Genomic DNA, 13,305 nt, shown 5'->3' with positions numbered 1-13,305 from the left:
ATGTTGATGAAAATCGTGGAAATTTCTTACAATTTTTTGAGCTTACAAGATTGAAATTAATCTTGCACAAATATGAGGAAGGAAGACGTTACACAAAATGTAGTTCAAATCTTACTCGATGTGCAAAATTTCAGATACAGAAATGGTACCAACCTTCTCAAAATTTAAAAACTGTTAGGAAAAAATCGGCTTTGCTGGCGAAAAACCGAGGACTTGAAAAATAAAAAAGGGAAAAGAAAAGAAAGAAGCAAATGTTCATCGTTATTGCTTAACAAAAAAAGTCACGTGATAATATTCAGTTTTTGTTTGACTCCCCAAAACTTGTGAAATGTCATACAGTGATGTCATAATCAACAAATTAAGAGGAGGGAAACGAAGTAAAAGATTTAAAATTTGAATCTTTACATATCATTATAAAACAAACTAACTGAGAAATATTGATAGATATCAACTGCGTAACAAGTACGTTTTCGAGCATTCGTTCTTTATGGAAGTTATATTTGTTTATGGATTTCAGTTGACGTCTAATTCAATTTTATTCTCATTTTTTTTTTTTTTTGTGTGTGTGTGTGTACTTGTGTTATCACTTCTATTCATTTCACTCAAGCATTGCTCTTATTTTTAGCCATTTTTCTGAAATCGGCAAAAGTTTGAGCAGAATGCTGAAACTAATGTTCCCATGTGCAGCTCAAACAATTCTCAGTTAACGGAAAATGGCATCGACTGTTTGTACAATCTGCACATTTGTGCATTGCTGAATTTGTTTGAGCACCAAGTTCTAGCGTTGGATTTCTGCACAGCTCAAACTTCTTATCAATGAGTTTGATGTTGCATTCCATGTTGTCTGATTGTTGTTGTCATCTGGATTCTGTGAAGTGAATAATTATACATCATCATGGAAGTTGATCCAAGTAGTTCTCCGCCTATTGAAGAGAATTCAATTGCTGATGAAAATCAAGGGGATAATTCTAATTCAACTCCTGGTTCAAATGAACAAGTGACGGAAAGTGGCACTCCTGCCGATGACTACTCTGAATTATGGCAGAACTTCAAATGTGTTTTTTGTAACCATGAGTTGAAACAAATAATTAGACCAAAATTGTTACCGTGCCTTCATACTGCATGTGAATCTTGTTTAGCTTCAGAATCAAATTCGGAATCATCAGGAGCATCATCATCTGCTGGTAAGCAATTTAAATATTTCATCCAACATTTTTTAATTCAAGATATAAGAAATAACTGTCATATTTGATTAAGTATATCCTTTTTAATTGTTTTGATAAATTAGAATAATTTTTTATAACTTATATCAATTATTTTTCTACGTAAAATTGTAATGTCATTACCATTTAAAAAAAATAAAATGTTTTATTTTAAGCAACTTACCGGCTTATGTGTTCTTTATTTAAAAGTTCTTACCGGCTTATGTGTTTTCGTAAAAAAGTTAAAATTGCCGAATTATTTCTATCATATATGACAACTTTATTATTACAAGAAGAAATTTCATATGGAATTGCTATGAAACGTATTCAATGAATTTAAAATTTTGTGATCATTATCTGACATTGTGTTTTAGAAGCAGAAGTAATGCCATTTTTACTTCAGCATTATGAATTACACAAATAAAGGTTCTTATAGATTTACAAGAAGAATTTGTAACAAGCGTAACATTCGCTTTGTTTATAATTTTAATGATTGAAAACCTAGTTGCATACTTCACATGTGTTAAGGATTTTTCTTCATTTTCTTATGAATCAATATATATTTAGAAAAAAAATGCACTTTTCATAATAAGTTTAAGAAATTTCTTACCAGAAAAAAAAATGGAATATAATGAATTTACTTAAAGAATGCTAATGTTTAAAAATATTCCATTCCCATATTAGATATGCATTATCAGTGTTTAGTACAATGAAAAAGACTTCTATTCATGTAAGTAAGATATTTTACTATATTGATTATAAATATTATAATCTGGTCTGCATTATAAGATATTAAGTAAGATGATTAAAGTTAAGCTGCCACTTTTCTTATTTTTTTTTCAAAATTTATTTGAATGCATTTAAAGAGTTAATTTGAACTAAGAGAAATGAGGTACCATGAATGAAAATTAATTTTTGAGATGTTTGAATTCCAGTAATCATAAATTCTTTGAAAAGTTTGTTTGTAATTTCTGAAATAATTATATTTTAGGTATGTATGGAAGTAATTTTTCTGTTTCTTTGAAATACACAATGTTGAACTTTCATTTGATCCAGTAAACATGAATGTTGAAATTATTTTGGCATTTGAATAAAATTAATCAAAATTTGATCTTGTGTGAGAATTAACTATTTTTTAAATCATCAAATAAATTTGATTTATTTGCTTTCAAAACATATTTTTGTTGAAAGAAATATATTACTTTTCTCTTTTATTATTACATGAAAAAATTTATACTTCTTAATTTATATTCAATATTATTCTCTATTGAGACTGCTGCAATGTAAGATTATAAATAATTGTTAGATGCTTCTAATTATGCTTGATCTATACTAAAAAAATATTAAATCATTACTTGTCAATATTAACTTAATATAAAATTTGAAATCAGATTTATATTATAGTTGTATGTTTGGTTGAGTAAATTTTATAACAATTAACAGTTTTTTTAACTATAATAGTTTGATTTAAAACTGTTATTATCTACTTTTCTAAATAGTTAGTAATACAAAAATATTTTGACTGCTTTTATTAAAATATTGCATTTGTGGTAAAATTTTGTTATTTGAATATAATAAAGGAATTGTAAAAATAAAAATTTCAAAATAACAGCATTTTCAAATATACTAGCTACACTAATTTATATATTTATTGAAAATCTATTGGATTAACTGAGGATATAATTAGAAAAAAAAAAAACTATTCTGGAGAAATTATTCAAAGTTTCAAATAAATTTTTGAAGCATGTAATTAAATAAGTACTTGTTATAATAAATGAGTTTGAAAGTAATTAATCTAAACAGAATTTAATGATATGACTGTGTGATGACATATTTATATACACATACATACATACATGTATTTGAAATAGGTTTATAATTCATAACATTATTAAAAAGCTTAATTAAAAAAAGGAGCAATTGAAGTTCAAACTTATTTAGATAATCAGTTTTGCACTTGTCTTCAAATACATAATGGGTGCAATTTTTTGGATTTCTATGAATTTAATGATAAAACTGGATATTGGAAAATTGCATTTATAAAAACTTGTAAAAATGCACAACATTATGCTTTAAGGAATAGAATGAAAAACTAGGAACATATTTTGTATTAAATTCATATTTATGTACGTCTTTTTTTTTTTTTTTTTTCCTTTCTTTCTTTCTTTTTTTTTTTTTTTTTTTTGGAGAGGGGGGGGCTGTGTGTTTGGAATTGGCTTGAGAAAAGATGCTAAAGTTTATATTAAGAATTGGCACAGAATTATATTTCTTCATATATGGCTTATTAATTTTTAGAAAATTGAGATGAAGATTTTTTTAAACGTAAGTCGGGAAAATTAGAAATAAAATGATATTTTTCATGTCAATAATTTTTAATAAGTTTCTACCTTTTGTTTTAAAACTGATGCTGCAATTTATTAACTTGTTTAGAAATATATTTATTTATTCTTTTTTTTCTCCTGCTTATTAACTTATGAGTTTTTGTGTTTAGTTGTATTATGGCTATGAACCTGCTTGTACTTGCATGCAATAGTTTATTTTTTAAATAACTGCTTTCTTTGGTATCTTAATGGTGTGTGTTCTTTTTTATTTTATGCACTTCTTTAGTTTATTAATTGCACCATATTTCTTTCTTAGTTTTTAACCATTTAAAATATGATGGCAAGTTTCTTTTACCTACAAAAAGATTAAAAAAGACAGGTTAGTAATATATCTCAAAATTTTCTCAATTATTTTCAGTGGTAATCATTTAATTATTTAAAATGTATATGAACTTGAATTGACAGCTATAAAATAATTTTGTTACAAATACTTTTTTATTTTCATTTTCTAATTTCTGAAATAAAATGCAAATTATTGTCGGATCTGTCCAAATAATTAGAAAGTTAGAAATTAATTTATATATTTTCTATAAAAATCAATTTAATATTTTTGATAAATATAATGCTTTATAAAAAAATTAAATATATGTATTAACAATAGCAGCATAGCTATGAATTTTCTATTTTGGATTAATGAAATTATTTGTTTTGAATTACTGTTGCTGAAATAATAATTGAATTAGCTAGAAAGTAATCAAAGTTGTGCAAAAATCATTTGCTTTAAGATTAAGATATTATCAGTGTTGTTGTTAATAATTTTGATATATTTGAATAAGCTATATATGTTGAACTTTTGTTAGAAAATGTTATATAGTTTACTGCATTATCTGATGTCATCATTTTGCTTGTAATTATATTTAAAATCTTCCCTGTATGTTTTTTATTGGGTTAGTAGTATTAATTTATAGAAATTTCTACTAACGTTTTATTAAATTTTATTGATTCTAATATCTGCTTTCCCTATATTAAGCATTAAAAGGAACTTTTTTCTTTTTTTTTTTTTTTTTGAGTGAACGTTTACAATTCAATTTTTTCTGTTATTGCATTCAGTGTAAATACAATTTTTTTTCTTTTTTTTTCCCTGATTTTTTTTTTTGTAAATTTTAATATGGTTTTTGATTATCTTAAAATAAATCTTTAAGCTTTTTAATAATTCTAATTCCATAAACAGAAAAAAATGTGCTGCATACTTTTACTCTGATATTTTTAATTCGCATTAGTAGTGCTATGTTTTTTTTATAAGCAATATACCACATTGCTTATCTTTTTTTGTGTTAAATTGCCAAGTTATTTGTTTAGAGGTCTTATAAAATTGCATATCTTTAGTCATTATTAAATAATAGTATTGCATCAGTATGTATTACTTACTATAATTTTTTAAAAATTGCTTTTAATTCTTTTTATTGCAAGTCATATTATTTTGCAGTACAGATCAGATCTAAAATGCATTTCAAAGCTTCCAGATTTTTTTTTTTAGTTAAAAAAAGGTAAATACCTACACAGCCTTTACTTTAAACTTAATTATTGATGAAATATAAGATTTATGAAGAAGATATATTTTATCATGTTATTTTAACAAAGTATATTAACGACTAATGTAGCAATTGGCTGAATGAAATGCAGTGTAAATAGGTTTTAAACAATTTTAAAAGATGGAGAAATATTCTCCTTTATTCTAGGATTGTAATAATTTTGGATGAATCTTTTTTTTATGACGATTTTTTTGAAAGAAAGTACTGCTCTAGATGAGTTTTTGGTGATTTGTAGAGCAACCTGTTTTTAAAAGTACAATATCCCACTCTTTGATGTTATTGAATATTGGTTTATGATAGTAAGAAATTGAAACAGTATGAATATCATCCATAATGCAATAATGGTTTTCTTCTGGATAAATTAATAGTTGGTTATAGATAGCAATAGTTGTCTGCATAACCATTTGGAAGCATGACGTGGAATCACTAACCTGTTCATGAAATCAACCAATTCACTAGAACCAATAGTTTTTAGCAAAAAAGAAGAACATTTCAGATTATTTTACTCTTCTGAAGCAGTAGCATTGACATAGCTATTGGAATGATCCTGTTTATCTGGAAACTTATAGCAATGTAACTATGCTCAAATGTAAGTGTGCTATTTTTTGTTAGCTAGATTTAATCTTTGAAAAAAAAAGGAAAAATTGTTATTTCTCATTTATTCCATGCTGCCACCCTAACTGATTCAGATACTGATTTGAAAGTGCACTGCTTCTCTGGAGGAAAAATATTTTATTGTGAAGATTCATTTTTATAGTCTTCATAGATATTGTATGGGAAAAACCATATTGGATTCTAGTAAGGATACTTAAAAGACCATGTGCTTAATATTAAATTCTGATTTTTTTAATCTTTATTTAATAATTTAAATTTAAAATAATGAGAAAAAAAAGGTTGACATATTTGGAGCTTCATACTTATAGGTTGTGATAAGCATTAGTATTGAGAGAAAGTAGGAAATTCTAGGGCTTTTACATCTTTAATTTTCAGCATTCATACTAAGTTATTATTAATTATCTTGTTATATTAGCATCCCATTTTGAAAGTACTTGATTGTTTAATATGGACATCAAAAATTTGACCTGTAATTGAATGACCTCATGGTAGTTAAGCTGAATAATTAGACTGAATCTTCATATAATATAAAGATATTCAATTCCCAACAATTAATTAAAGATGCTTTTAATTTACGTATGTAACAGATTAATTAAATCTTATCTTAGAGGGGTCTAATTCTGACCTAAAAACTGGAGATCAAAGGAATTAAGCCCTTAACTCTTAAGTTTATTATCTTTATTTACTTTTTAATTTTATTTTTTTTATTACATTTAATTAGACAGATAACTTCACATTTGCCATATTGCAACATTTTGTTTTTGGAATAAACTTATTCTAAAAGTGGTTAAACTTGAATGAACAGAAAGTAAAAAAAAAAAACTACTGACAGTTACAAGGAAGTTCATTTGATCACAGATTTATTTTTTATATATGGCCCTGCTTCTGTTAAATTCATCAACACTGAAATCTAGAAATAATCAAAAAGTGACTGGAATCATAAATTTTAGTTTTCTTATTAATAACTGATCTCCCATTAGCTATTTTAATTTCCAATTAATCCCAGTATTTGGTTCAGGAGCATTTGTGATATGTACATGTGCAAATATAAGATATATATAATATATATGAATAGAGGAAGATTTAACCATCGTTTCATATAGTTATTATGAAGCATCTAATTATATATATTGTAGCAGTAAAATCAAAAGAGACCATAAAAGACCTTCATTTATATTCATTTTATACAATATTAGCTGCCTTTAGTGACTATTTGGTTTGTTGGTATTTGTGGCTGCTAAAAATTTCAGCTAAATATTTTATGTAACTTGATCTTAATAGCTCAGTAAAATATTTCTAAACTTTAATTTCTATACAACACTGTGATAAAAAGTTTCAGTTTTATATATTTTTTCATATTTCTCCGGAAAGACTGGATAAACGTTTTATGCCCAGTAAAATTGCTGCAATCAGGTAAGAAAAATGCAATTGCATTTTTCTGAAAAGATTCAACCATGAAGATATTTTTTAGGATTTATCAGAAACTGATGAAAAAGTAAAGGAATTTGGGTCATTTCATTACACGGAAAGCAGCTGTTAATTTAAAACATTCATTGATAACTCAGTGGAACCTCGCTTAACGAGCATAATTCGTTCCTGAATCTTACTCATATGAATGATACCAATCAATTCAGTTTGTGATGTCACTGTCTCCTCGCCACTTGTTCTGCAAAACATTGCTCATTAAGGGAGTCACTTTTTTTTTTTTTTTACATTTTGATTTCCTTGTTTTGCGAATCATTGCGAGATGTTGTTAGGCAAGCATTAATTGTATGTGTCAGATTTGATAGTTGTAGGTCAAATGATCCAGCCTGTAGAGTACACAGATTTACCATTGTTATTGGTAGAGAATTTGAATAATTTCCTTGCTTTTATCGTAGGCATATGTAAAATCATTTCTGATGTATCTGTAAGAGAAATAAGTGGAAACCCGTTGAACGAACATTATTCGTTTCCAATTCTTACCTGTATTATGAAACACTCGGTAAGCCAAAGGATTTTTTTTTCTCTCTGTAGAAATCTATTCAGAAGATGACAATTCTTTCCATTCTGAAAAGAAATTCTCAAATAAATTTATAATAATGTCTGTTTTTTATTTTCCAAAAAGTTATTTAAAGATATTTGCCTTGTTACGCCTCAAATTTGGCGAAAATTAGAACAAAGCAATGTCAAATTTGTAACATGTATAGCTACTGCTTTATTAGGGCGATCTTCTCAATGTATGATGTAGTAATTTCACATGTTTACAGAATCACCCTTATTTCAGTAGAAATTGTAGCTTTGTTTATTGTTTTCTTCTGACCGATTTTTGACCGCAATCTTTTGCTTTTACACAGAATGCAGCTCCAGAGTTCTTTGGTAATTCTGGTTATGTTCTTTCATCAGCTCATGAATGTTGCATTCATTTTTAGTTCCATAATCTTGGTCTGAATAATAATCTCATCAATCGATTAAAGTGCTATAGGCACCTGCTCAAACCTCTCAGAGTCGCACTCCACAAGGTTATCCGATCAAAACTTCATCCTGGTATATATAAGGTTTTTTTTTTAAACAAGCCTTCAGCACAGATGTCTATATTAATTACAGTTTCGTTATTCCATTTTAATTTAAAATTGAATTTTATGGGCGCTGATTGAAAATTATAGAGAGATGCATAGTAGAATGAACAGAACGGCTTAAAAGCCTACATAATAAATAAGTTAATTATATGACTATCAAAATTTGAAGCTTAAAAATGTTTTGCTGAAACACCTCTTATGAGACCAAATTACATAAAATATTAATTGAGCATGTTAGCAAGTATTAATATTGGCGAACCGGCTGGTCGTCAAAAGCGGCTAGTTTTTAACATGAACAAATTATAAACATAAATGAGGAAATTGGAAGGTGGTGATTATTAATTCAAAGTTCTTACACTTTTATTTATTATTATTATTTACTACACAAACAGTTAATTATCGAAACTTTCCCTATTATTCAGAGATGTTGTTAATCTTTATACCGACACAAAAGGTAATTTAGTTTTATTATACTTTTGTTTAAACCTAACCGCTTTTGGCGCGGCAGTTTATTCGCCTATCATTTTTATTTATCCGTCTGCTTTTGGAAAAATAAATAGGCGCGTGATTATCATCTACAAAGGGCGTTTTATTGCTTCGAGAAGTAAAAATATAATCGCGTAGTAACGTTGTAACGTATTGTTATGTAGTAATGTTGAAGTGAATGTAAAGCACTTAATTTAAATGTTAAATTAGTTGCAAAAATTTCCTTTAAATTTGCATATTACGTAAATTGGGGGAAATAAAAATGCCTGAATCTTCAATATTCTTTCTTAATAATTCATTAGTCAAATTTTTCCTTTAAGCCCAAAATTCGCTAAAGAGTGTACTGTAGTAATATTAAACTGCAGAATAACAAAGAACTTGCTAACTAATTAAAACATCACAGAAAATTGGCGATTTATGGCTTTTGAGGCATTAGTTTTTCGCTTTTAGGGTTATTAGAAAATGATAAAGAAGGTTGTCACATTTGGCCGACTATCGCCGACAAAAAGTTACAAGTTGGCGCGATTGTCCGCCATATACCCGTTTTCCTGTCTGGCCAATAAAGCGCAGGCCTGTAAGAAGTTATCACCCGAAGAAGCACAGAGAAGAAAATTATATAACTTTCGATACCCATTCTCGCAGTTTCACGTTCATTCCCATTTTCTTCTCTGTTCTTCGGGTGATAACTTCTTACGACCCTTCCCTTTAATGGCCAAACAGGAGAAAACAAACATTTTTTTTTTTTTTTTCAATTTTCTAGCTACCCCCCCCCCCCCCAAAAAAAAATAGAGTTTGAACGATTTTGAAATGGGGGGGGGGTAATCGTTTTTTAAATGTCGACGCATGCTTAATCTGATAGTCACGTGATTTTTTCATTCAGTTTAAACAGGTTAATGACGTAAATAAACAATGGCTTAAAAATAATAATGTTCTCATATGATAACATGAAATTTACAATAGCAGATTTCGATTTTCTTTTCTTTTCTTTTTAGCCTTTCTCTTTCCTTTCAAACTGTTTTTATGAAGAGATGGCCAGTGCAAAACTTGATATCCTATTTAAGTTTAGATTAATTTTGTAATTGTGTAAGGTTCTCATTATACCAACAGACTCACAGAAAATTTTATTCTGTTGCCTAAACTGTGAAAGGAAAATTAACAGATAGGAAGTGCTTTTCCTTTAAGCAAAACATAATTATTTAAAGTTTGAGTAATTTGAAATATATTCGTTTGTCGAACTAGCGACGAAAGTTTTTATTGTTTTGTTTTTACCGAAATCTTCGTCCGTGAGTTTTTTATCCTCATCATGCTCATTCGATAAGATTCCATTTTCAATAAATTTTAAGGTTTCTTTTCCTGCCTACTGGTCTGTTCCAGGATCTACTGCACTTTTGGTAGGTGGTAACCTGGTGTCTGTAGGACAATGGGTTCGATATCAAATTCCTCATACTAGATCTGTCGTGTATCCGCCTGTTGTGAACTAAGTTTCTTTTTATTGACGTAGTATAGAAGTTTGATGTCATCGTTTCACATGAGTTTAAAATTAAAAGGTCAGGTTTCATATAATTAGCATAAGCTTCAAAATGGGATGCAAATTTCACGAAGTTTTTAAAATATAATTTTCTATATGGTGTATAGTTTTCAGCAGTAGCTTATTTTTTCTGTTAGTGAATTAGTGATGTGTTCAAATGGTAGTTTTTATTATAAAAACCCAATTACTGTGTAATTTAAATGAATCAATCATTGTTTCAATCAATATAAAAAAGAATACTTGACAAAATTTGTTAGTAATCCCGTAGGTAAGTATGATATCCAATTTAGTACTGACAAATTAAAAGCGATAATGCAACCAGTTGATGTTGTTGATGCACGTACATTTCGAACTTTTATCTGGGAGTTGTTTTAATTCTCAGTAAATTCAATTGTGTTATTTAAAAATAATAAATATTTAATTAAAAATATTTAATTTTCCTCTCTATCTTTCATTAAAAAAAGATGAAATTATTATTATTTTTTTGTTATTATTCAGTATTAATATAGGAATGCTTAAACTAAATTGATGTCATTGTGTCGTCTGTGAATTTTGTGTTTAAAATAAATAATTGTTATCATTCATTAATGCTTGCTTGTGAGTACTGCTTATATTTTTTAACGTTGGTGTTGGTTTGCTCTATCCCATATTTACTGCAATAATACATTTTTGTGTGTTTTAAATTTGTGTGCTTTGCATGTTTCTTGCATTTTTGTGTTTGTCCTTCTCACATGCTTTTGAATAATAATTTTCAGGTAGGAAAAAAGCTAACGTTGGATATTATCTTGGAGGTTAGTTCAATTTTCAGAGCTTTTTTTTGCATGTAATTGTTTTTATTTGTTATCTTTTAGAATCATTTCTGTGTTAATGGCTGTTTACTTTAATTTAAAATGTACTTTTTTTAATTGTATTAATTGAAATTTTTTGGTAATTTCTGCTTGTTAATTTCAGTAACGTTTATGTGAAAGGGATTAGTTATTACTGACAAAAAGATCAAGATGAAATTCTGCCGGTTTTTTTCATGACTATTTTTTTAGATGTTTTTTTACACTGTGTTTAAAATGAATTAAATTTTTGCAAAACGCAGTTTAAATTGCTCATTATATTTGGAAAGTGTTTCATTTTTTTTTTTTATTGTGCTGCATAGAAATAATTATTTGTTAAATAAGTTTCGCAAGTCTAAATAAACTTGCATATGTAAAGCATATTTATAAAAATGAAAATTAAATGTTACAAATTAAAAACAGTTATTTTAAAGTTCAGGCAGAATGGATGAAAAAAAATTAGGAAATTTGAGTAGTTGAAAAAAGAATTAAAAAGTGTAAATTTAATTAGAATACTTTTTTTGTGACTGTTTGAAAGAATTAATTCTAAGAAGCTTTCTGATTTCTTGTTCGTAAATAAATTAATTTTTCTTTTCCAAAAGTCATATGGTAGAATCGCTGTAATGTGTAGTATATGAAAAAATATATTTTTTATTTCACGAACTTCTCAAAAATGGCAGTGACAATAGTCATTTTTAAATTTCCGCGTGCTATCCTTGAATTTATCTTTTTTTACATTTATGTTTTCCATATATCCAGTATTCTAATAATCAGAATTTGGAACATTAAAAAAATGAATGCTTTTATCGTGTTTTATCAAAAAGAAACGTTTTCGTACTTCCTGATTATAATGAGAAGTAAGCAATTTTTTCTGATAATCACTTGACATTTTCTCAGCTGATAATTGCATTCATCAGTCTGAATGATGATAAGTTGTTCCTGCATACTGCATTTTCATGACTGATAACTTATTAACTTAAGCACGTTGATAATTCACTCTACAAATGTTCTCTCGTTCATTTCCGGCTCAATGATGAAACGAAGCGGTATTCTCTGAGCGGTTGCGTGTAAGGTTACGTGTAAGTGGAAGGTTGAGTAACCGGTCTCAGCGTTGCTTAGCAACGGATAAATGGGTCTGGTCGAAAAGAGAGAACGAGAAAGCAATCGATATTAGTTCTCCAGTTCTTCAAGGTTGTTGCTTGGCAACACGATTATCTTTCGTTTTGTGCACAGAATTTCTGGATTGGTTGAAAAAGGTTGCCGAGAGTTTGAAGTTATCGTTCTTCGTAGTGGAAAGAGGAAGAATACAATGCTCATTTCATTTTCGCCAAATGTTGGCGAAGCTTTCCTTCTATTTTTTTAAAACGCATTCTTCCACTTTATTCTTTTATCAAAATATTAGTTCATTGAAACAAAATATGGAATAAACGAGAATAAAATCTATATTAATAATGAAAAAAACATAGTATTTATTTAAAAAACCTCATAATTTCAGATTGAGTATCTTTTATTCTGCAAAGCAAAAAGTAATGGGAAAATCAGGGCTGATTGTAATTTTTATTAAAAAAAAAATTTCTAAGCTGTTAAAATTTTGAACGTTACCTTAGTCTATTTTCGTCGCAAATTTGCATCGTGTAAATACTTTTTTGGTTGAGGTTGATTAATTTTGTAAAAGACAATTTTATATATATATTTGCTATTGGAATTATCGACTTTATTATGTCTAGAAATATTTGTAAGATTTTTTTTTTTTGTGTACGTATTGATTTGTCATGTACTTAGAGAAAATATTTTATTTAGATTTCACGATGTTGATAAATTTTGATGCTATAGACTATCTTATCACTTCTAAATTATACATATCTAGTAGACTACTGAATGTGTGCATGTAAACAAATATAAAAATGAAAACTATAATATAAAAATCCAATATGTCGTGAATACATAAAAATTGTAGTTTATGTCCAAGTTTGCGTTCGTGTCCGTTATATTACTGGAAACTCATTATTCAAATTTTCAATACGATTTAATCAAGTATTCGAAATCCACGAGTTAAATTTTGAGTTCCGTGATATAGCAACAATGATTAATGCAAATAACAACTAAAAAGCTTGAATTATAGATATTTTGAAAGCCGAAACTTTGATTTTGAAAAAGAAAAACTAGAAGAAAATATCTA

General features: G+C 27.5%; 1 protein-coding gene across 6 annotated transcripts in view; it reads left to right on the top strand.

Moving 5' to 3' along the window:
• Positions 1-624: 624 nt before the first annotated feature.
• The window catches only part of LOC129960229 (E3 ubiquitin-protein ligase TRIM33-like), an 82,787-nt gene continuing 70,106 nt past the window's right edge, over positions 625-13,305 (top strand). For 3 of the 6 annotated variants that reach the window (XM_056073614.1, XM_056073528.1, XM_056073931.1), the window contains exons 1-3: positions 625-1,184; positions 3,840-3,902; positions 11,058-11,093. In XM_056073614.1, the coding sequence (XP_055929589.1) occupies positions 896-1,184; positions 3,840-3,902; positions 11,058-11,093 (388 nt within the window). In that variant the 5' untranslated portion in view covers positions 625-895. The remainder of the gene's footprint in view (positions 1,185-3,839; positions 3,903-11,057; positions 11,094-13,305) is intronic. The other 3 variants (XM_056073776.1, XM_056073697.1, XM_056073848.1) reach the window with 3 other exon arrangements.

Source organism: Argiope bruennichi, chromosome 1, assembly GCF_947563725.1.
Source record: "Argiope bruennichi chromosome 1, qqArgBrue1.1, whole genome shotgun sequence".
Classification (NCBI taxonomy): Eukaryota; Metazoa; Arthropoda; class Arachnida; order Araneae; family Araneidae; genus Argiope; species Argiope bruennichi.
The sequence above is the reverse complement of the archived record's forward strand: the minus strand, read 5'-3'. Positions and strand labels throughout refer to the sequence as shown.